This window comes from Choloepus didactylus, chromosome 9 (genome assembly GCF_015220235.1).
Source record: "Choloepus didactylus isolate mChoDid1 chromosome 9, mChoDid1.pri, whole genome shotgun sequence".
Lineage (NCBI taxonomy): Eukaryota > Metazoa > Chordata > Mammalia > Pilosa > Megalonychidae > Choloepus > Choloepus didactylus.
In genome coordinates this window covers 9,356,861-9,382,691 of record NC_051315.1, presented here as the reverse complement: position 1 = coordinate 9,382,691, position 25,831 = coordinate 9,356,861, and the positions used below count along the sequence as shown (strand labels likewise).

The 25,831-nt window shown below is 40.8% G+C and overlaps 1 protein-coding gene across 1 annotated transcript in view; it reads left to right on the top strand.

Moving 5' to 3' along the window:
- The window catches only part of CNTNAP5 (contactin associated protein family member 5), an 860,113-nt gene that overhangs the window by 780,922 nt on the left and 53,360 nt on the right, over positions 1–25,831 (top strand). Inside the window, 2 exon segments of the mRNA XM_037849799.1 lie at positions 16,622–16,752; positions 24,200–24,287. Of these exon segments, the coding sequence (XP_037705727.1) occupies positions 16,622–16,752; positions 24,200–24,287 (219 nt within the window).

The following is a 25,831-nucleotide window of genomic DNA, read 5'->3' as shown; positions in this document are numbered from 1 at the left end:
GAAGAAGCCAAAAGAAGCCAGAGAGGAGAGGGACATTTCCAGTGATGGACCGCTGCCATCTCCAGAACACAGCTGACCCCTGGAGAAACTGCAGCCTTGCCAACATCTTGATTTTGGACTTGGAGCCTTCAAAACCATCAGGCAATAATTACTTTTTTGTTTAAGCCAACTCATTGTGTGGTATTTGTCATAGCCAACGAAGACAAAAAACTAAAGGTGTGTCTTTCTTTTCTAAGCCGGTGTTCATGACACCATTCCTGGCTTATAATGGGTTTTGACCTTCTGTCTGTTGCATATTGACAGAGGGTTTGCTCTGGCCAAGTCCTGTACTGGGAAATATAAGAAAAGGAGAAAAACTCCTTGATAAAGAGAAGTAGTGGACTCTGTGTCATTTCAACAACCAGGAAACACACCAGAAACCATGACCCAATATTGCTGTGAGTTTGCATCGCTTTATACTGTCAGTATCAGTGTTGCTAAAGCTTAAAAAAAAAAAAATGTTCAAACACACACACACAGTGAGCATTCATTCCAAATATTGTAAAATTTTATGTCATGATCAAAAGCATCTATATTCAAAAGCTATTGAACCATAAAAAGTGAACATAAAATTTACAAAGCTGCTTCATCTTGAATACTTTAAAGACTAATTAACTATGTTGAGTCCTAATGACTATTGCTTTCAAGCTCCATGAATCATATACAAATAAGAGGAGAGAGTGTTTAAATGTAAGTGAACTCTAAGTGGGTCTCAGAAGAAAGGAAAACAGGGTCTTTAGTAGCTCCTTGAGATCTTTACGTCCTTAAAGCATCAGCAGGTCTGTCCCATGGAATTTTATGGAGTGGGCCTTTGACATGTGCTATAAAGACAGAACTGAAGGAGACTGTTTGGTTTCACTCACACATGTCAACTGAAAAATAAATTAAAAAATTAAAGAAACCCCTAATTTTGTAACCCAATGTATTTTTCTTTCATTGGAAATGCGGTCATTCTATTAAACAGGCAATAGGGAAAACAGCAGAGACAGAATGGTTTGACAGAGGGGCAGTTGGTTTGCATTCATTCCCAGTAATGACACTCTTTTCCTATGCAAATGGCTTTCCAGTAAAAGGTAAAACAGGTTGTGGACTATTTTGTGCAAAGGTAAACAGAACCTCTGAAAGAGAGGAAGATAATTGTTACTTATTAAGTTGCTAAGAATAGGGCTGAATAAAGTGAAGCCGAACCCATCATTGAGTAGACTGCAGGATTTGGTACCTGTTTATTACTTCCTCTGAGAGTTTTCAAGGTTGATTTTGAATAAGAAATGAATTGAGCCCTGGAAAATCATCCTAGCCAAGTGGATCTGGGAATGCTCAGAGCATCGCAGTTACTGACTCATGAGAAATTCTCAAATAGCTGACTTTTTTCTTTAGGAGAGCTGATTCTTGTCAGGTATAATCTGCCCTTACCTTGCCCAAGATTGAAACTATGGAGAACAACCTTAACATTTAACTTGGCCATGGGAACTGACTTTATCTTCCACTGAGTCTGTAACTTTTTAAATCATGAAATGTCTCTTTTTCCAAGAAAATTTAAAAATACAAATTATTATTACTTTCTTAATTAGGAGACATTTTGTATTTAGCTTTTAATCGTGTGTGCATTAGCTTGAGGACAAGTCTTGGGCAACTTGGTTTGGTTTCAGAATGACCACAGACTGGTTTTTCATATTTTCTCTTTGAGTCTAATGGAGTAGGGGTTATCATGAGTAAATATGCCTTCATCCAAGGAGATTTTATTAAATGCTTTCTCTTTGTATGGTTGGCACTAAAAAGAGGAAGCAAAGCAGAGCTACTGCCCTTAAAGAGAAGATTTTGTGAAATGACTAATGGCTCAGTGTCCAAGCAGGTTTGACAGACTTATATGTCCTTTATATGTAAAGTTGGCAGAAAATAATGACCCATATATCATATTTTTGAGGACTAAATTAGTTAATGTCTGAAAAGCATTAAAGATGATCCCTGAAATAAAATGGGCAAGCCATACATGGCATCTCGATTGTACTGACCCAAATAACAACAGCATTAGCTAACATTTATAGTTATAACAATGATAATTATTAAAATTATCATTATAGACCCTTAAGTAATTACTTGCATTATATATTCATGTGTGAGAGAGATAAAGGAAATATTTTTAAAATATCACTCAAACTGCCTATTCTCTCATTCATTTTATAAATGAAGAATTCAATACATATTTATTGAACCCCACTGTATGCAGGCACTCTTTTTGACACTGGGAATACCCCAGTGAAAAATACAGGTATGATTCATTTCCTAAAGCTTATAATTCAACGGTAGAATACAATCACTAAACAAATTAAAAAAATCAATATACAAGATGGTAATAAGTATTATAAAACAAAGTGAGTGGAAAGATCAGAACTTCCAGATGCATTTGACCATCATCTACAGTGAGAAATGGTTTTATATGGTGACCCAGATTGTGTTTGTGGGTGTTTGTGTGCCTGATACAATATATACCCTATGAATGGTGAATCATATTCATATATTCTGTTCTAGACCCTTCAATTTCATTTAATCTCTGCCCTTATGGAACTTACATTCTAATGTAAGAGAGGTAAGCAGTAAACAATAAGTGTGACAAATATGCAGAATGCTATAAGCTGATTGCTTTACAGGGGAAAATAGGCACGTGTGTATGTGGGGTGGGAAATCATCACAGTTTTCTATGCGATAGAGAAGGACTCTCTAAGAAACTGACATTTGAACAAAGACTTGAAGGAGCTGGGGAGTGAGCCATGTGAACATCCCAAGCAGATGCTGCAGGAAGGGCAAAGGCCCAGCACAGATGTGTGCTTGTAGTTGGAGAACCAGAAGGAATCCATTGTGGTTGGATCCAGAGAGAGGGGGCAATGTAGTTGGAGATGAGGACAGCGAGGTAACGAGAGCCTTACGTAGTCACAACTGTGCTGCCTCCTACTCTGGGTAGGACAGGAAACCACTGAAGGGCTTTAAGCAGTGGAGTGACTTGGTCTGATTACTACTTTAACAGGATCACTCTGGATGCTCTGGAGAGAATAGTCTGGAAAGTTTTGGGGGTAATGAAAAGTAGTTAGTAGGCTATTGAAATAATCTGAGTGAGATGTGTTGGTTAACTGGACCTGGATGGTGGTAGTAGATTGGTGAGAAGTGAGGGATGTGGTTAGGACCAGGATAGATTTTGAATGGCGAGTGAACAATATTCACTGACCTATTGGAGACAGGGTATGACAAAAAGATGTCAAGGATGACTCCAAGTTTTCTTTTGGCTGAGAACCTGGAAGTGTGGGGTTGCCATATATCCTGAGAGGAGAAAAACTGTGGAAGGAACAGGTTGAGGAGAAATTATGAGTTCAGTCTTGGGGATCGATTTATGTACCCCAATTTAGACTCACTCTTAATCTTAATCTTCATTGTGTGCACCCAGTGTAAATAGGATCTCTTGAAGATGTTATTTTTAGTTAAAATGTGACCCAAACTGGATGTGAATAGGTCTTCATTCATATTACTGGAGGCTTTTTCTAAAGAGGAAAAAAAACAGAAGCCAGGCATTGGAGAAGGCTACACAGGAAGAAGCCCGGAGTCAGCAGAGACCAGAACAGCCAAGAAAAGGAAAGGACATTGCCAGGTGACAGGAGGCAAAGAAGCAAGCCAAGGAACTCCAAGGATTGCTGGCAGCCAGCAACAGAATGCTACATACTGGGGGCGATAGCAAGCCTTGGCAACATCTTGATTTTGGACTTCTTCTAGCCTCAAAAACATAAGCCAAAACACTCCAGCTCTGGCAAGCTAAGACAGACATATTGAGTTTGATGTGCCTATTATTCATTCAAGTAGAGATGTGGAAAAGATAATCAAATAGAGTAGTCAGGAGTTGAGGGGGGAAAACCAAGACGGAGATAGCATTTGGGTGTTGGTCTGATATAAGATTAGATGAGATTACCAAACAAGTGAATGTTGATTAAGAAGGGAAGGAATCCATAGACTGAGCCCTGGTACTTCAACATTATTAGGTCAAAGAGAAACAGAAGAACAAGCAAAGGAGAAGGGGAGGGAGTGTACAGTGAAGTAGGAAGAAGACTACGAGAGTGAAATGCTCTGGAAGCCAAGAAAATTTCGTCATATGGAGAAGAAAGTGACCGTCAGTGCTCGTGAGAGTAAGATGGAGACTGGGAGTTAGCAGCACGAAGGTCACTGGTTACCTTGAGAGTAGATGTTTGGGTGGAGGCCTTGGGTGGGTAAAATGTGATTGATGTGATTTTAAGAGTAAATGGGAAAGAGGAATTGGAGACAGGAAGGATAGATAATGCTTCAGGGGTATTAACTGAAAAATGTGGCAGTAGATTGAGGTTAAAAAAGTTCAAGAAGTTTCATTTTTTCCCTTTACAAAAGGAGAAACCCTGGTGGGAATGATTTGGTAGACAGAAAAAAAAATAAATAAACATTAAGGGAGGGTGCCAGAGTAATGACTTTGAATGGGTGAGAGGACACAAAGGAGTACATAAGTTACCATTTAAAAAGAGCAAGGATAGTTCTTCTAAATTAATAGGAAGGAAGGCAAAGAATATGGATTTAGAAATTGGTACGTCAGTAAAAAGGGTAGCAGGAGTTTGTAAAATTTCTCTTCTGACTGCTTCAATTTCCTAAAGGGAGCATGGAACAAGGTAATCAGCTGAGAGTGAGAAGGTGGCATGGGAGATTTGAGGTAAGAGGAGAAGCATTAAATAATGACCTGAACGACTGAGTGAGTGGACTTAGGATGATAAGCAAGGACACAATAAAGGCCAACATGAAGTTGGTGGTCATGAATTTAAAGTGGCATAGGAAATGTGTGTGTGGTTTGTGTTTTCCCTAGCCAGCTGCTCTCTGCTGGAGTAGATTAGGCGAGGTATGGATTTTAGCAGAGATATGGTTCTGCTGAGCAAATATTCAAAGTTGGATGAATATCTCACTCAAAGCAAGAGTGAGGCATGGAATTAAGGCAATATTACAAGAGGATGTAGTGATTGACCAAGCTATTTGAGTTCAGTGATTGCCCAAGCAATTTCAGCTCAGTAAGGAGAGAAAAGAGGACAGGCAGGGGCTGAGGGACAATGAAAAAGTGGTGAGATTAATCTACTGACCAAGGACTATTAGAGTGCAGGTACTAGCAGGAGTGACCCAGAAAGGTAGGAGGTAGTAGTTGGGATTATGGAGGCATTGCCATTATTAGTCAAAACAAACACTAAATTCAGATACTGATTCCATGGAGTACTAATCAATCATTACCAACAGTTTGAGATGCATCATTAGACAGAGGTACAAAGATGGATGTGATGGGTAGAGAAGGGATCAATGTGTGGGTGATATCTGACCTAAGATAATGAGTGAAGTGGAGCTTTCTGTCAAAAGATCTAGAAGAGGAGAATTCCAGGTGGAGAGAACCGCAGGTGTAAAGACTCTACAGCAGGAATGGGCTCAGCAGCTTGAGGATCATAAGTTGGTCAAGTGTTGGAATATAGTCAGTGAGAGCAAGTGGGGAATGGAGGGAAATCCAAGACGTGCAGAGGAAGATCATTTAGGGTCTTTCAGGCAATGACAGTGAATTTGAATTTTATTCCAAGTGCACTGAGGAAGCAATACAACATTTTTAGCAATGACGTCTGATTTACACACTAAACAGCTTATTCTGGCTGCCATCTAGAGAATGAATGGGGGGATGGGAAGGTAAGACTGGACTTAGGAACAAGTTCAGATACTGTTGTAATGGTTTAGGTGAGAGGATGATGGGCTAGGTTTGGGTGTGGCAGTGAAGCTAAAGAGAAGGGTGGAGATGCAGGATTTATTTTGAACATAAAGAAAATAGGAATTATGGATTATTTGTATATGGGGTAAGTGTGGGGCAGTGTTGGCAGGGGAAATGAAGGAAGCAAGGATGAGTTTTGACCTGAGCAACCAGTACCACTAAAAGAAGAGATGAAGACTAGAAGAAGTGCTAGTTGGTGGGATGGTCTGGATTAGTAGAAACTAAAGGGTTCATAAGAAGCTGCGTAAATCTGGGACAGGGTACTGGCATGGAATGGAAATGATCTAACATAAAGAAGAGTTGCTGCATAAGGTCCTGCAACCTCATTATGGGGTATATGCTTGGAAGATCTGAGAGCAGGGACAATGGTGGACATTTGCACACTGGTGTTTATGGAGGCAGTATGCTTGATTTGCAATGGGTGGAGGTGGCCTAAGGGTACATTCACTGAGGAACAGAAACAGAAGGGTGAACTATTGTATGTGTATACAGTGGAATATTGAGCAACTGAGAAAAGGAGTGAAGCTGTGAAATACTATCAAGGTGAATGGATCCTGTAGACAGCGTTTTGAGTGAAGTACACCAGAAACAAAGGCAAATACTATAACTCCTCACCAATATGGGCTAACTACAATGTGTAAACTCAGAATTGAATCTTAGAGCATAGCTTGTCAGGGGAATGCTCACTGTAATGGACCCTAGACTGTAAGCTCTTACAACAGTCATATCTATTCCTAAATTGTAATGGCTATCTCCAAATTCTGAGATGCTGATCACTTTGTGTATGGCCTGATTGGTCTCTGGAATGTGGGATATCTGTGTGACACCTGAAACTCAGAGCTAGAGCTCAGCAGATAGGAACATCATTATTAGCGCATACAGCAACTGTTTAGAAAGCTGAAAAACAGTCTAGACTTCAAACAGAAAGAATAATGAAGCAGATCTGGTTAGGATTAAGGAAAATCGGGCCAAAGGGTAAAGGATGATAGTGACTGTGTTTTAAAACTTCAACTTTGATGTGAGAACAAGGGAAGAGATGGTTGTCTGGAGTAGGATCTATATTTTCTGTAGTACACTAAACAAAATAATTTGTACAGTCAGCTTGTTCAAACATGATTACATGGAGCTTTGAATAGGAAGTAAGATCTGGTAGGTTTTCACAGGTTAGTGTGAAATAGTGACACATCCCAGAGTAATTCAGGCAGAGAATAAAAATATATATGCAGGGCCCCCCTGAGGAGCTGGGGGAAAATGCAGAGGTGTTGGACTTCCTCACCTGGATTGTTGCTGATGTTCTCACAAACATTGAGGACTGACAGTTGGATGGGCCAAGCCCTCTATCGTGGGGCTTGCCCTTGTGAGGCTCGTTGCTGCAAAGGAGAGATTAAACTTGCTTATATTTGTGCCTGAGATTCTCCCCCTGAGTGCCTCTTTGTTGCTCAGATGTGGCCCTCTCTCTCTCTCTAGCTAAGCCAAGTTGGCAGATGAACTCACTGCCTTCCCCCATGTGGGACCTGACTCCCAGGGGTGTAAATCTCCCTGTCAATGCAAGGTATGACTCCCAAAGATGAATCAGGGCCTGACATGGTGGGATTGAGAACATCCTCTTGACCAAAAGGGGGATATGACATGAAAGGAAATAAAGCTTCAGTGGCTGAGAGATTTCAAATGGAGTTGAGAGTTCACTCTGGTGGGCATTCTTATGCACTATATAGATATCCCTTTTTAAGTATAAGTGAATTGGAACAGCTAGAAGTAAATACCTGAAACTATCAAATGCCAACCCAGTGGCCTTGACTCTTGAAGACAATTGTATAACAATGTAGCTTACAAGGGGTGACAGTGTGATTGTGAAAACCTTGTGGGTCACACTCCCTTTATCCAGTGTATGGATGGATGAGTAGAAAAATGGGGACAGGGACTAAATGAAGATTGGGGTTGTTTGAGGGGGATGATTTGGGTGTTCTTTTTTACTTTTGTTTTTTTTTTTTGTGTTATTTTTATTGTTCCTGGTGTAAAGAAAATGTTCAAAAATTGATTGGAGTGATGAAGGCACAACTATATGATGGCACTGAGAACAGTTGATTGTACATCATGGATGACTGCATGGTATGTGAATGTATCTAAATAAAACTAAATTTAAAAAATCAACTAACCAAAAGTAGCTTCCATTAAAACCATTTTTAATAAGACTCATAAAATAAAATTTTAAAAAGAGCCGCTTCTTTCAAAATGATGTGGTAAAGAAAGTAACTGGCAAATCCTATTAAAGTAAATCAAGCCCCCAAATAATATGATAATGGGCTCTTGTGCCTCAGGGGTGTTACAATGCTTAGCTCAGTTTTCCTTTTGACCAGTGTTTGATGTTGTGAGAGTCAACAGTGCTTCATGTCTTCCTCTTTCGATCTGACATGCACACTGTGGTACCCAGTCTAATTTTCTTAAAATATCGCTTTGTGTAGATTGGTCCAACCACTCATATGCTTAAAGCTCTTTAGGGGATCCCTCTTTACAGGAACAAGTCCAAATTCTTTGGCATTCTGGAACGGGACTTCCCAGTGTGCCCTCTCTTTCTGCCACCCTCCTCCAAGTTCCCACTTGGTGTTGAAGAATCATAGTGCCCCCATCTAAAATGAGTAGCTTGGATGGGCAGATGTCTGCCAAGGTTCTCAATAGTGCCAATGGCTTACAGTTCTATGGCTGCAAGCATGCTGAAATACAGTCACATTGCTCTGCTTTTATTTCTACAACTATACCAAGTGTACTTTTTCCCCCTTGGCCTAGTTAGTTCTGCCCTCCCTTCCTTACACCTCCATTTCTGTAAAACTCTCCCTGATCACTTTAGCCATTATTTTCAATCCAGAAAGCATTTATTGTCTATGAAATCAACCATCTTTCACTATGCCCACCCAGCCATCCGTCTCTCCATTCACTTATCAATCTACACTACCGTACATCTCTTTGGAGATAGCATGGTGTGGTGGAAAGAACACACACTTTGAAGTTCTGTACTCCTGGGTTTGAATATGATTTCACCATTTTTTCACTTGTGAAGTTTCTTACCTTTATGAAATTACATTTCTAATCTGAGAATTTAATGAAAAAAATATATATATAGTCAAGGTTGAGTACCTATTACACAACAGGCACACAATAACAAGCAAGTGTGACTTTTTCTACATTTTCTTCAACCAGATTATAACCCCTTTAAATATAGAGATATAGTGTTATAACTGTTTCTGTAGTGCCTGGCATTCAGTAGGCATTGAATAAATGTTCATGTGTAAATTTGGTGAAGTGGTGGATTCCAACAAGACAGCTATTTTATTCAATAAATGACTTTCGGGAACTTAAAATAGCAGGCTCTGTGCTATTCTCTGAAGACTCAAATATGAATAAGCAACTATTCCTCCTATGGCAACTTAAATTCAAAAGGAGGAGAAAGACCAAAGGGCCAGGATGTAATGAGACTGGTTCTAAGAGTGAGCCCAGTGGTGATCTAGTGAAGGAAATGATTTTATCAGTCTGAAGGGTGTGTGGGGACCTGGGTCACCTGAGCTGACTATTAAAGAATGAGGAGGAGATCACCAGGCAGATAAGGGAGCAGGAACATGTTCTGAGCTGAGAAACAAGGAAGAGAATTCTTTATGGGGGCATGCTGAATGTGCAGGTGTAACTACGGATTTGAACAATATGGTGTGTGATACAATTAGAAAGGTAGGGAAATGGTCTTGCATTTAATACAAAGAAATTGGAATTTATCAGGTAGAATTAGAGATCCTTGGAATTTTTTAGGCTTTAGAATTACATGGCCAAATAGGTGTTCTAGTAGTCACACTAATGGCAAAAGAGAGGACAGATTAGAGGAATAAGATTGGAAAAGCGGAAAAAGTTAAAGCAAACAAGCAGATAATGATGTTCTTGAAAAATCGGGGTGCAATAATCTTTACTCTTGGCTTTATCTCAAGACTCAGAACTAGATAGAATTTGGGTTTTTAAATTCTGAGTTTCTAGTCTATTAAACCAATCATGTGTAGATGATTTTCAAACAATAAATAAAGAGTAAAATGTCTTGATAAAAGGTACTTGGCCATACTTTGGTGTGTATTAGAATAGCTTTGAAAATAGGTTCAACATCTTCCAAGGTGAGCATCATTTCTTTAACCTACAGGTCTCTTTCCTGAGCCATTTATATCTACTTAGATGCACAGAGACACTAGTATTGATTGATTTAAGCCAAGCCTAATACAGTGGTGAGCTCCCAATGGATATGTGGTGAGCTGTGACCTTCCAGAAACCAGGAATGTGGGGTCCCAAGGGTCTGGACTGCAGGGGAAAGGTCTGCTTTCTGGACTGTGGCTCACAGAGATCACATAAGGGTTACAAGACACTGTCCATGGAAGACATGTGACCAAATCCTGGTAGGGTTCCTTGCGAGCCCAAGGAATTCCATTGGCCAACATTAAAGGTTGGGAGAAGCAGGGGGTGGGGGAAGCAGTGACAGTGAGCAGATCTCTATAGAAACCAATTCCAACTTCAGCTCCGGCAGCTCCATAGTTTCCTTTGTTTTCTATAATAACTTTCACTGTAGTTTTCACTTGAATAAAATGTTATAATTTCAAGCAAATTTGAAAACCAGTGGACTAAGCATGTAAGACATATCCAAATGCTTGGTAAAGACATAGAACCATAAACACTAACAAGATGGAAAAACTTCAAGGCAATTGTTGGAGTCCAAGTCTCAAAAAGATAATAAGATTTCTGAAATACAATGGCCTCAGACACAGGTGGGAAGAAAGGACAGACCACAATATTCCAGATGCTTGGAGTCTGTTCTAGTTTGCTAATGCTACCGGAATGCAAAACACCAGAAATGGATTGGCTTTTAAAAAGGGGGTTTATTTGGTTACAAGGTTACAGTCTTAAGGCCATAAAGTGTCCAAAATAAGTCATCAACAATCGGGTACCTTCCCTGGAGGATGGCCAATGGCGTCTGGAAAACCTCTGTTAGCTGGGAAAGCACGTGGCTGGCATCTGCTCCAAAGTTCTGGTTTCAAAATGGCTTTCTCCCAGGACATTCCTCTCTAGGCTGCAGTTCCTCAGAAATGTCACTCTTAGTTGCTCTTGGGGTGTTTGTCCTCTCCTAGCTTCTCCAGAGCAAGAGTCTGCTTTCAACAGCCATCTTCAAACTATCTCTCATCTGCAGCTCCTCTCTCAGCTTCTATGTGTCTTCAAAGTGTCCCTCTTGGCTGTAGCAAGCTTGCTCCTCCTGTCTGAGCTTATACAGTGCTCAAGTAATTTAATTCAGACCCACCCTGAATGGGTGGGCCAACATCTCCATGGAAATTATCCAATCAGAGTCATCACCCACAGTTGGGTGGGGCACATCTCCACGGAAACACTCAGAATTACAATCTAATTCACAATGATAGTTCTGCCCACACAAGATTACATCAAAGATAATGGTGTTTGGGGGACATAATACATTTAGACTGGCACACTGTCTGGAATTATTCATTCCCTTTGTCATGTCACCACTGGGATTTCCTAGACAGATGTGGCCCAACTCCTGGCCAGTAAACACCAAGATGAGGCAATATTTAAGATCAACTGGTCTCTGGAGTTAATGAGAATAGGTCCTACTTAAATTTGTACTGTTCCATAGAGGTTATTCCTTTAGGCACGAACCATTTCTAAGACTTGTTGAATATTTTTGGCTCCCTCTTCCTTCATTTCTTCATTCCTTTAATCAGGCATTCATTCCTTTAGTCAGCCACTCATTCCTTCCTTGCCCCTTCCCTCCTTTCCTTATTTCCACATTTACTGAATGCTTTCTGGTATTCAGTAAATGTATTCTTTCCATGCCAGCCAATGGAAATCCAAGTATAAGGTATGACCCCAAACCCAAGTTGTTTATAGATTTGTGTGGGAGACAGGCACAGAAATAGATATGTTAGGATAGAAAAGAGCAGAAGAAGTTACATTAAAGAAGTCAGGGAAGGCTTCCTGGAAGAACTGACTTTGCAGTGATTTTTGCAGGATGGGAGGAAGCTTAGTGAGAAAGGTTGAATGATCACATGGGGTCATCTTGGTTCAAGGGCAGCCACGTTCTTCGGAACCAGTTAGATTTACAGTGGTGCCTTGGTACTCGACTGCTTTGAAACTCATCAAATTTGGTACTCGATGCATTTTGATGTGAAAATTTTGTCCCGGTACTCGTCACTTGTCATTTGTTTGGTGCTATGCATGCATGCTAGAACTTGCCGGTGTCAGTTCTCTCTTGACCCGCTACCCTTTCCAGCCGAAACAAAGTTTCACGCATTACTCACGTGATAGCTCTTGCCCTGTGCACAAACCCCTGTGGTCATTTTCATATTTTTGTGCTTTTTTTTCTCATTATGGGTCCTAAGAAAATGGGCAGTGATAGTGCTGAGCAAAAAGAAAATTACTTCGCACCACCATTGAGCAAAAAAAAGAAATAATAGGCAAATATGAGAGCAGTGTTCACATTAAAGACCCTGCTAGGGAATGCGGTATGCCTAGAACAATGGTCTCCACCATCATTAAGAATAAAGAAGTGATTAAAAAAAGGCTGACGCTGTGAAAGGAGTTTAAGTATTAACAAAGCAGCAACACTTTACTGTTGGAAGTTGAAAAGCTGTTATTAATTTGTGTAAAGGAGAAGCAGTTAGCGGGCAACAGTGTATTGAAAAACAAATGGGAAACGGGTGATTAGAGTGTTGAAGTGTTTTAAAGCCAGCCATGCCTGTTTTGATAATTTTAAAAAGAGGACTGGCATCCACAGTGTCGTGAGGCATTGCAAGGCAGCGAGTGCTAATAAAAAGGCTCCTGAGGAATTGGTCATTGCACTTCAAGACTATGTAGAGCTGAGGGTTTTATTCCCCACCAACTTTTTACCTGTGATGAGACCGATGAGGAGGAGATAAGGGAGGACGTCCCCAGTTCCTTGCTAAAAGAAATGTGCGCAAAATGGGCAGAAGTTCAAAACTTTGTGGAGAAGTACCACCCAGACAAAGCTCTGACAAGCAGAAATGTGAATTTATTGAGTAACCAAACAATTTCACATTTTTGAGGAATTCTGGAAAGAAGACAGAAGCAGTCCTCACTGGATAAATTTTTAGTGAAGGTGACAAAGAGTGTGTCAGAGACTGTGAAAAAAGGCAGAAAAGAGAAAGATTACCTGAAGTGCAAGTGCCTGATGTTCTATTGGTAACACTCCAATGTTCAAGTAGCCTCTCCTCACAGCTCTCCTCCCAGCATCCCATTAGGCCATGGACTCTTCTCAGTGCAGGTAAAGTGAAGGTTTTATTTTATTTAATCTAAGTATTTATTAATTTTTAAGTTTATTTCTGATGTAATGATACACAACCATATCTTTTTACATATTGTCTTAAAAATGTGCATTGTGTTTGGTTTGGGGATGCATTAAATCTATTTACATTATTCCTTATGGGAAAAATTTGTTTGGTACTCATCATTTTTGGTACTCATTGTGCCTCCCAGAACCAATTAATGATGAGTACTGAGGTACCACTGTAGTTTAAAAATCAGACTCTTATCGCTTACTAACTTTGAATGGTAGAAAGTACCTCTGTTTCTTCACCTGCAAAATGAAGAAAAATTTTTTTAAACAGATACCAGATGAAAGTACAGTGATGAAGAGGAATTCAGTCATGATGAAGTGTGTGCATAAAGCCAAGATGTGGTAACTTGGTCTGGAAAGCAACAAGGAAGTTTAGCAACAACCTTCTTTCACTTGAGGAATCAAAGTCACTGATTTTAAGTACTTAAAAAAAATGATGGATTTTCACTTTTTTTAAAAAGTGGCATTGATAATAACAGTTGCTTAATTCTAAAAATAATGAAATAGATTTTGCCTAAAGTTCTAAAATAATAATGAATGTATCATTTCAATTTTGAAATAATTGAGGCCATTTGAATGCTACAACATTAATGGAATGCTTTCAAACTTTTACAGGGTCCCTGCTGATGACAAAAAGTCGTTCCATTATAATTATGTTTTTTTCCAGGGGAGAGCCTGACTGGGGCTCAAATCAGTCTCATTTCTAATTTCCATGTTGTGAACATCTTACCTCCCTGGATATGGATACACGCAAAGATGTATGGCCTCTATAATGTAGCAATGTTGATGCATACTAACAGGAAAAATAAATGATACCAAAAAGGAGAGAAATTCATTGTAGGACCTTAGAGAAATTGCAGTGAATTCTTCTCCATGGCAGTCCATTTTTTGGTTTATTAGATTTATTCCGGCACCTTCCCTCAGAATCAGTTCACTGCCTATGGGACTATAAACCTGCAATGTCTGCCATTATGAAAGGAAATCTCCTGGGAGGCAGTGGAAGAGTGGAGATGGAGCATGCAGAAGAGAGCCCGAGGGCAGCATGAACTTATTTGTGTAACAGAGTTCTGCAGAGACTAACAGATGTGACCATCCCTGCAAGAAGCTGCTGTATCTGCTGAATAACCAGAGTGCAATACAAGACAGGAGAAATGGCTCATGGGTCCCTGGCCAAGCAGCTGAAGAGGATGCCGGTAAAGGCAGTTAGTAAGCCTAGTCCCTCTTCTCCATCTCACCTGTGGGCCGCAGAGAGCCCTGGGAGTCAGCCTTTACTGTTGTCAGACTTACTATGAAAAGTCATGGACTGAGTTTTCTTCTCCTAGAAGTCATGTGAAAATGAGTTTGCAGGATTCAGGATATCATATTGGGTTACTTTGAGGGGTATTTATTGCATCAAAACCTCCTGGAAGGAGAGAGAAATATTTGTATGTTTCTAAGAAGCAGCAGCCGTTACATCTTAGATAGAATCTGCACTGTTGGGGAAACTTTAGAATACTTTGACAAGCAAAGAGGATGGTTGTAAGATAGTTATTAGTAAAGATGTCTGAAATGGAAGTGATATCTACAATAGCAAATACATGGGGAATGTGGACTTGTGAATGTGTTAACAGGACAGTGGGACTAGAAGAGAGTTCAGATGGCTTCAAGGAATGTTACTTATCACCATTCCTGGCACATGATATTCACACCCTGGTTTACTTTATTGGCTTGAATTGAAACACCCCTATTCTTAGAATTAAAAGCAGCCAGGAAGAACATACTACTTGCACAGCCCACTTGTGCAGGAGACGGGTCTTTCCCTACACACATATCTGCACTTCACCCTTCCCACCTCTTCTTTTCACCATAGATGCTACTTCTAGGGAACAAAGAATTCATATCTGAAAAATCTGTGATGTTCTGAACCAAAAGAAGAGAAGAAGAACTGGGGAAACCAAGACTGGCTGTAATGAACTTCTCCTCTGGGCAGGCTCTGTTTGGGTAGTGCTATAATATAGTCCCAAAATATTTTCTCCCATTCTATTCTGAGATTATTTTACAATCTTATTTCATATTCAGGTATTTTGGAATTTCATGAGCATGCTTTATTTGTGAAATGAACAGCCTTTGATTTAAAAAAAAAAAATCAAATACTTGGTGGTTTACTTGAGTCTCTTGTCTTCCTAAAATCAGCATCCAGGGAAGGATGGGAGATCTTAGGAAGGTCACAGAGTTGTTTCAGGAATCTGAGGAACTTTGAGGGGCCATCCAAGAAGGATGAACTCTGTGTGACTTGTCCTTTCTCCCTAATGGCCAGGAGCCTATGGCACAGCCCCTCAAGCCCCCAGGCTTGCACAGGGAAAGCAACTTTGTCATCCAGTGTGCATGGGCTCTGATGACACTAGGTCAATTACCAGCGAATATTGGAAGGGAACACGGCAGCATGCACTTGTCTAGTCCATCCAACTCTCAACCAATGACACTGTGGCAAGGATTGCAGGAGAAAAAGTGCCTGATACAGCACCTGGGAAAAAATAGCCACTGATAAACATTTGTTCTCTATGGTGTTTTTCTCCTACAACAGTGGGTTTCAAACTGTTTTGAATGTGATCCACAGTACAAAACACATTTTGCATTGGGATGCAATGCTCACATTCTCTCTAGTTCTCTCTTGCCTCTCTGTCTCTCTCTCCCTCACACATGCACACACACACACACACACACACACACACACACACACACACACACAGACACATAGTTGATACACTTCTTGTCCTTAATATTTCTCTTGGGACTCTCATATTTCCTTTTCAATCTGTTCCATTTTGTAAGAAATGCTGATTGAGACCCAGGAAATTGATTTCCTGGGCACGAATGGATTTCAAACAGCTAATTGGAAAACATGATACTAGAGAAATTTGAATGTCCCAATGGGTCATTCAGGGTTCAAACGTGTCACTGTGCCCTAACTAGACCAAACTCCAATCAGGGGCATCGATGGATGAAGATAGTATGAAGTTCTCCTTCTCTGCCGTGGGTCTAAAAGGGAGAGGCCAGTGAGGGAGAAAGGAGTTTTACAGGAAGTGGTAAAAATTAAAGAAAGAGTGGAAAGCACTTAACTCTACCTTACTAAAGTTTTCACAATTCAAATACAAAATAGGCTTGCATCTGATTGTTTTTTCTAAAATACTATTTTGGTTCCTGGTAATACAAACACATACACTTTAATTTTGTATCTGTACTCACAGGATTTTCTATATGGAAACTGATGCTATAGTAACAACTTAGGCTATATCTTTTTAAAAAATGACTGACAGAAGGATTTCAGACATGGCTCCCTTTAAAACATTAAAGATAATCTTACCACCCTTTTGTATTTTATGGGTCATACTTTTAATTCTAATTTCCAATATTTTTCTTTCAAGGAAGTTTACAGGTTCGCTATCAGCTGAGCAAAGAAGAAAGCCATGTATTCACCATCGATGTAGAGAACTTTGCCAACCGAAGGATGCACCGCTTGAAAATTAACCGAGAAGGGAGAGAGCTCACCATTCAGGTACCTTATTTTGCTTCTTATTAGTCAGTGAAGTGTGCCTTGTCAGCTTAACAAAACTTTTCTGAATTTCTGCTGTGAGTCAGCTGTGGTGTCTAGTGCTGGGGATATAGATATTAATCGCACTCAATCCGAGCCTTTAAAGAACAAGAACAGTGGTTCTCAAAGGGAGATCCCCTCCTGCCCCAGCATCAGCAGTACCTGGAAAATTGTTGACCCACAACAGATCTACTGAATCTCAAACTGGGGTGAGTAAGGGAAGTGGCAGTCTGTGTTTTAACATAGGTGATTCTGATGGCTGCTAGAGGTTGAGAACCCCTGAACTATAGTGTAATGAGGAAGACAAACAGGAGAAGAGGAAACTGCAGGAGACTATAGTGAGGGTGAGGATGGAAATGTGCATAGGTGTTATGGGAGCACTGGGGAGGGGACTGATCTCACCAGGGCATCAGTACGTGCTTCTTGGGCAATGTTAGGAGTAAACAAAGCCTTGATCACGAGTAGGGGCTGGCTGGATGGGGAAGGGAGAGGAGAATGCTCAGGAGTGTGCATGTGAGCACAGCTAGAGCTAGTGGCTGGAAGGCAGGACCATGGTGGATGTGTTTTAAGGGCAGATAATGAGAGAGCAGAATTACTAGACAGAGTTCAGATCATCCCCTTTAATCAAGGGAGCCCTGAAATCTGCTCATTAATCTTTAGTCCATCCCCTCTCCTATGTTCCTAGATGACCATTTTAAGCCTCCTTCTTTCTTCTCCTACTGCCAACAATTGCAACCCCATCCTCACTCTCAGCAGACGACTTTGTTTTCTTCTTTATTGAGAATAACATACCACTCAGAGGAGAATATTCACACAGTCTCACCACCACATTTGACCACCTAACTGGATGTGTCCATGGGTTCTCTCCCCCTCCTCTTGCTGTGGATGAGCTGCTCCTGGTCTAGCTAAGGCCTGACCCTCCTACCTGTGTGCTGCATCTTGTACCTTCTCACTATTCAAGGATATCACTCCTGCACCCCCCACCCCACCCCTTTTCACCATTGTCCTGCTGTATTGGATGGTTCAACAAAGCATAAAACACTCAATTATTATACCCATTAAAGGGAAAAAAAACAACTCTCACAGGCAGGGAGGAACTCTTTCTTGACCCCACTTCCCTCTTAATATACCATATACTTCTCTTCTCAAGACCACCGATGGCCTTCTCTTGCAAAATCCAGTGGTCTTGTCTCACCCTTGTCTTACCTCCCCTCGCTGAGGCATTGGACATAGCATTGCCCTATGCTCTTTAAACACTCTTACTGGTTTTGCAGGATACCACTGCCCTCTGACTTTCCTTCTGATTTTGTTGGTTTCCCACTCTCAGTCTCTTTTGCCGGTTCTCTGTCATCTCCCCGGACTCCCCCCATTGGAGCATCCTAGTACTCTGACTTCAGATTCCTTCTCTTTTTCATGACACTCACTTCTTGGCTAATCTCATTTCATCCCACATATTTAAATGGCACATGTTTGCTGATGAATCAATCTCAAATGTATATTTATATTCCAAACTTCTCCCCTGAATTCCAGACCTATATATCTTGCCTACTTAACGTATGCATTTGAATGTCTATTAGGCATCTCAAGTGTAACATTTTTAAAACTGAGTTCCTGAGAGTCCTCCCAAAACAAGCCTCCCACTCCATAGCCTCCCACATGTCAGTTAATGGTAGCTCCACTCTTCTAGTAGCTCAGGGTCAAAGTTGTGGTTTTCTTTCTGACATGATCATCCCGTTGATCAATAGCATCAACGCTGCCACAAGACACCCTCCTCCTTTCCTTGACTTATTACATATTTTCATAGTTTACAGTTGCTTCTTGACTGGCATACCTCTGCTTCTTTTTGCATCCTATTTTCAACACAGAAGAATGATCCTGTTAAAATAATAATCAGATACTGGTACCCTTCTCTCTAACAAACTCCCCCAATCACTTGCCTTCTCATGCAGACTAAGCAATTATAAAAAAAATAATAAAAAATATAAAATATAAAAAAGACAAACAAAACTAAACAGAAAAACTTTACAAGGTTCACCTTGATCTGGCGTCCCCTGCCCCATATCCAGCTGTTGCTTCATTTCCTACTACTCTTCACTCCGTAAACCCCCTCCTGCTACCCTGGCCTCATGGCTATTTCCAGAACCCTTGAACTCATTGTTTTCATTGCCTAGAATTCTATTGCCCCATGTAGCTGCATGCCTAGCTCTTGTACTTCTTCAGGATTTGACTCAAGGGATCCCTTCTCAATGAGACCACCTCTGATCACCTTCTTTAATGATGCCACCTACCTCCTTAACTTCAACCCTACACTCCCTAACCCTCTTACCTACTTTTTTTTTTGTCTTAGCACTTAAAACTACCTAACATACTGTGTAATTTACTTATTTATCTAATTGGTTACTGTCACCCTTCTCTAAGAAGGTAGGCTTCATAAGGACAAGGATTTTTGTCTTTTTTCATTAGCACTGAATCCCCACTTTGTAGAGCATTGCCTAACATATAAGATGTGCTTGACAAATATAGATAAATGAATGAATTGCACTGGGCTTAATGTACTATGTGGGAGAGATCAAAATTGGTCCTGTGGAATTGGATTTTAAGCAGGGGAGCTGTATGTTAGATTTTGATTTTCAGGGCCTCGCTATGATTACTGCATGGAAAGAAAAAAATGACAGTGGTGAGACATAAGGCAGAAAGACCAGTCAGGAAGAGATGGTGAGGGCCTCAAATAATATAGTAGTAGGATTCCTGGAGAGGAGGATTTGAGAGGTGTTGTAGGAGTACAATCAGTAGCACTGGTTGACCCTTCAAGTATGGGATATGGGAGAAATCAAGAATGGCTATCAGTTTTCTTGATTGGGTGGAGATTCAGGAATAATTGTCAAATATCTGGATATATGGTAAAAATACCAACCACTGTGCAATCAGAATTTAGAGTTTTTTTTACCTGTAGTATTTAGTCCTGAAATAGGACATAGGGGAGCCTTTGGTGCAAGACAGAGTTGGGGCCAAATTGAGAGAAGAATGGGAATGATGAATTCTGATTTGAATATATTTTGACTGAGGTCTAGATGGGGCATCCTGAGAGCATTCCAGAAGGCATTTGTGTCCATGGCGCCTTTTCCTCTCTTTCTCATGTTTTCACAAGCGAAGGCAGAGTAGCAAGAGAGCAGCAAGAAGCATTTCCTTCTCTCCTCCATCTAAAGAATTTCCAACAATCAGTTAATAGTCAGCAGTCAGCACATATTGGTTGAGAACATGCTATTTTCCAAAGCACTCCGGGAAGCAAAAGGAGATGCTTTTTTGTTTTTGTTTTTGTTTTGTTTTAAACTTGAAATCAATTTATTGATGCAGTAGCACAGCACACTTGCTTCTCTGACAGCAATCACCCACCAATCTCACTGCTTAGAACAAACTGTTCAATGAAAACCGTAAAGGGCAGGCCATTTCTGCACCCCAGACCCACCCCTAGGCCCTGTGGAGCCAGGACACAAGCATATTCAGAAGCTCTTAGAGAGGGAGGGGAGGCTGTTATCACTGTACTCAGCCATCCTTAAGAATAAATTTCCCCCAACCCTAAGTCCTGAGATGCTATTTTTTCCTCCTCTCTGCTGGTTTTGACTCTAGAAAGGAGATGTGGGGGCCTGGGTCTGCAACCGGGAGAAAGAAAGAACTGGCAATGATTTGACAGTTGGAATTTGCATTGTGTTTTTAAGTGCAGGTGCCTCCCACAAATGCTTTAATGGGGGTGAACTTCAATGCCCCTATTTAAAATGCATTGCTGACATTAAGCAGATTAAGTCAGCTTAACCAAATGTCAAAAGAACACTAAACTGTAAAGAAAGAGAGGTAAGGAGTATTTTAAACCAATTGGTTAATTCCTTCCTTTGAGAGATGAAAATCTGGAAGCAAAAAGAGACATTCTTAGAGTGAGACAGATTTGGATGTGAATCCCTGCTCCATCACTTATTCTGTGCCTTCTTGGACAGCTCACTCACATTTCTGAACTTTTGACTATTTGTCTATAAAAAGAGGGTGAATGCAACTGACCTCAGTTCGTTCTGAGCATTTTATGAAGGATCAAGCACAGAACCTAGCAAACAGGACTTCCTCAACAAAGTTTTGTTCCATTTCCTTCCCTTTTCCCATCCATTTAATAATTTGATCAAGGTCACCAAGTGTCCAAAGCTCCAAGATTGACCAAGCTTTTCTAGGCCAAACTACAAACACTGGACATCCTAAATGCTCAAAAGAGAATTGTGCTTAATCCCTTATTACCCTGCCAATTTTAATTAAATGCAAAAACATAATTAAAATGTAATTAATTAAACATAACAATATAAGACCATAAAATGGCATAATGAAGTCTAACAAAAGGATGATTCTCCCATTGACCATATCAATGATTGCATAGCACATATAATAAATACAAAAATCCTAAAAACACATATTTGTGGTACACATTTTTTGCTTTTGCCCCTTGCATTTGCTTAGGTTTTCAACTAGGTAGCCCAGCACCTAACTAGTATTAGACTTCAGGTGCCAGGTGGGGGCTCAAATTCTTGCCCCAACCATATGCAGTCCACCAATAGCCTTAAGTCTCTACCTTTCTCTCCAAACCTTTACAAACATTCACTTACCTCCTTCCATCCTTCTTTAGAGATCTGGTTAAATGCTAAGGATTGGGCAAGTTCCCACAAGGCAGAAAATTGGTCAGGCTCAATTCATCTACATCAAGAACATTGAGCTCTTCTGTGTGAGACATTTGAACACAGGGCAAACCGCTGTGTGTCTGACCCTATAGAGCCTGTGGGAGGTAGTAAGGAACAAAAGCCAGGGGAATCCCATCTCAACTCCCCATTCTAAGAATCTTTCTACTGTTCTCTGCTTACCAGATGTCTTGGTTTGCCAGGTCTGCTATGATAACTGTCACTCAATATTTTGGTTAAACAACAGACATTTATTGGTTCATGGTGTGTGAGGCTAGAAGTCCAAAATCAAGGTCTTGACAGGTTGTGGTTTCTTCCTGAAGTCTGTAGCGCACTGGCACTGGCTTGGCACAATCCACGGGGTTCCATGGCTTACATCTCTGCCTCCTGTCACGTGGCCATCTCTCTCCTTGTGTCTGATCTCCCTCTTTCTACTGACTTCTGGCATCCAGTTCTTCTCTTTTCAAGCTCTCCAATAATATGGATTAGGACTCAGCCTGATTCAGTTGGCCATATTAAAGAGGATCTTCAAAGATCCTGTTTACAAGTGAATCCCCCACCCTGACTCAACATATTCAAAGATACTGTTTACAAATGGGTTTACGCCATTAAGAAAAAGAACATGTTTTGTTTTTTTTTTTTTTTGGGGGGGGGGGCATGATTCAATCCCCAGCAACAGGAAATTTCCATTCACTTCAGCCCTTTTTCCTGCCTGGAAAAAGGCATGAGGGAAGTTATTACACCCCTGTTGGAATGAGCAGATCCAAAGAGAGAAGGCAAGAGGGGGAGCTCTGAGGGAGGGTGGGGATAAAACTCCTTCAGAGCAAAGACTAAATCTGAACCAAGGAGTATCAAGGATATTCTGAACGAGACAGAGGGCACCAAAGACCCTGTGTTGCACCTAAAGATGTATAGGGACCACTGGGACAGCAAGACACATCCCAAAGTTGTGATGGATTTTGCTTCATAGCCCACTAGCTCAGAGGAGAATCAGTACAGGATCAACATTTATTCATCCAACAAACCTGTGTTAGGTGTGATTTTGCTGGTTTATGAGGTAGGCCCTATAGAAAACAGATGTGGATCAAATGGGGTCCTTGTTCTTAATGAACCAACAGTCTAGTGAAAACTAAAAACAATGCTGCATTTTCAAGTTTTGAGGCAGAAGCACAGCATTGAGAGCAGAGAAGAGGGTCAATGAACCCAGCCAACACATCAAGGAAAGCTTCCTGGAGGAGATGAACTCTGGGTGCACTAAAAGTGTCTGGCATACAGTTAAAAATCAAACGTTTATGAAATAACTTTGCTAGAAATACAGAAATAAAAAGGCACAGTGTTGCCTACAAGCTGCTCAAACATCTAGAGGGGAATGGACAAGTAGAGCAGATACGGTGCTATGTGGAGGGTGATCCTCGTGATGATGGAATGGATGGGGTGCTGCTGTTGAGATTCTGTATGGCCTTGGGTGAGTTGTTGATCTCTGTGACCATCTTTTCACTCATCTGTAGCACAGAGATAATAACACCTATTCCAGGTGTATTTTAGGGAGAAATACATTTTGAGAATCCATTAGTATGGTGTCTTGTACTCACTAAGTGTTCAATAAATAATGCATATTATTATTGTCTTCTTTAGTCAATAAAATAGCAATAAAATATGTAATCATGTACTGCAGGGCATAACAAGTGACTTCTGCCCCAGGACACAGCACTCAAGCCCAGGGGTGTTTTGGAGGAGGGCTGATCTAGGTGGAAGGGGGGTCAGAATGGAGAACTGAAGAGGGGGTATCTGGAAGAACAGGTGTCAGACCTCGATCAGTTGCCAACCCCCCCAGCTGATGGGGCCTTCATCTCCTCTTGTGTATGAAAGCCTCCACAGGGGTCCATACAGGTGAACTGAAAGACAATGAGGATCCTCTCCAGGGATAACATCCTATGGACACTCTGGGTCAGGCATGGAAGAAACTGGTGTGATTTGACTGGATGGAGAAAAGTTAGGATGGGTGTGGAGTACTGCATGGGAATTGGGGAGGCGGGAAACATGCAGATGTAATTGCAATTGGCAGTGGGGGAGAAAAGCAGCATCCTTTAAAGGACAGTCCTAGAAATAGGGAATAGGCCCAGGCCTGTGGAGTGCTAATAGATCCCGGGTGATGGCTTTGGTCCCCTGACAAATGTGTTGTTAAGAGCAGTCCAGTTTAGTGGCCTCTGCCCACTAGCCTGTCCTCCTTAGGGGAGTGCCAATGACCCTTCTGTCAAACTGGAACCCTTGCCCAGGAAATTCCGCCAGTCATAATCCTGAAGACAGAATGGGAAGAAGGGGGGAGAAATGACAGATGGGTACCTGCTTCCCACTTAGCACTAATCCTGCAGGCAGCTCCTGGGAAGGCTTCATTTGTTTGCTTGTTTGCAGCAAAGAATTTGGTGAGAAAATCTCAGTGGGAGATAAATACCTGTCAAAAGCTGTATATGATTTCCCAGGGAGACTTGTGTGCAAACCTTTGTTTGAGAAGAAGACAGAAAGGGGATACTTTATGTGTTTTAGTGGACAAATTATCCAGGCATGTCTAATCTCTCCAGAGAGAAAACCCCAGAAAGGGGTCTGCTCTGTGTGCGTTTTGAAGCTTTTTCCAGATGGGAGTGTTTTATGCCCTTTACCCACAGACCTCTGCTGATGTGACTTTGTCTTCTGTTTTCCCTCAGATGGATCAGCAGCTCCGAATCAGTTACAACTTCTCCTCAGATGTCGAGTTCAGAGCTGTAAGGTCACTCACCTTGGGCAAGGTAACAGGTGAGTTGTCCTACCTTGCATATTTCCAGTGCACTTTTTAAAAATAAATGAATGAATAGTTTCCATCAGGGTGGTTGATTGATTTAAATCAGCAACCTCTTGGTCCCATAATATCCAAGGTCTAGAAGCTAAGATTTCTGGTACGGGAGAAGCTAAGATACGTGTGCAACAGTGCAAAGGCCAGTAGTTATATCTACTTTATGGAAGCTTGTGTGAGATGCTGCTAAGCGGGTTGTTGAAATCCTTCATTTTTTCTACGAATTAATCAACAGTTGAAAGAGGTTTGAATTCTCCTACCATAATGATGGGCTTACTCTATCTCCTGAAAGTTCTGTAGATTTTCATTTTATGTATGTTGAGGGCATGTATTAGTTACCTACAAAATTGAAATTGTTATATCTTCCTGATGAATTGGACGTTTTATCACTCTGAAGTGATTTTTTTAACTCCAATAATATCTTTTTGTGCTTAAGTCTCATTTATCTGTTTTTTTATGTAGTAACTGCCGTTCTGCTTTAGTTATTAGTTTCCTCATCTACATTCTCCATCCTTTTACTTTCCACCCTTCCTTTTTTTAAGCTTATAGATTAAACAACATATAGCTGGATTTTGCTTTTTATATCCTATCTGGCCATCTCTGTTTTCCTTATTTGAGGAATGCAGGTCCTTTTACATTTTGGGGTTGGTTATACAGTTGGACTTATTTCTACCTCCTTATTTTCTATTTGCACAACTTTTCCCATGATTCTGTCATTTCCTTTATTACTACATCACTCAGAGGACAGTGCAGAAAACATTATTCACACCAGGTATTTCAAGAAGGAACAGAGGTCACATGGTAGATCAACTTACAAAATTGTGGCAGCACCTAAAGCAAGAGTCTCTAGGAATGTTGGCGTCTCTAGGAATGATTACAATAACAGCTGACTGATGGGAAGACAGCACTGATCTAGATGGAGGTCAGGGGACACTGTGGCCCCATGTGCTGCTGGTCAACACCCAAGAGTCAGGAGAAAGTCTCTGGAAAGCTGCTACAAAGGACACTTCATGTTACCATGACTTTACCCACTAGTAGGGGCAGCTGAAAGGGCAGGAAAATGACTTTTTCACACTACAACACTTCCAGATCCAGAAAGGAATCTGATTTTCAGAACAAAATGTGCCTCTAGACCTAGCTGCAGAAGTGTATGGAAAACGTCAATTTTAGTTTCCCAAATGGCATCTTAATGAGCCCAATTGGCAGTAACTATCTCCTGGATTGAACTTTTTGTTTATTTCTTATTCCAATCCCTGTCCTTAATAGTAATTATTATTTTATGTAGACAAGTTTTATTTAGTTTTGTTCATTTAGCCCCTGATTTGTTCACTCCCCATTCCTCCCTATATCTCAGAACTTTCTACTTTGTACCAGGTTTCATTTCCTTCTTTCCAAAGTAATTCCTTTTGAAAGTCTTCTAGGTTAAGGGTAGCTTGGTGGTAAATGCTTTAGTTTTAGCTGCAAAAAGATTTTTCTTCCTTGAAAGATAATCTTTCTAGACACCCAA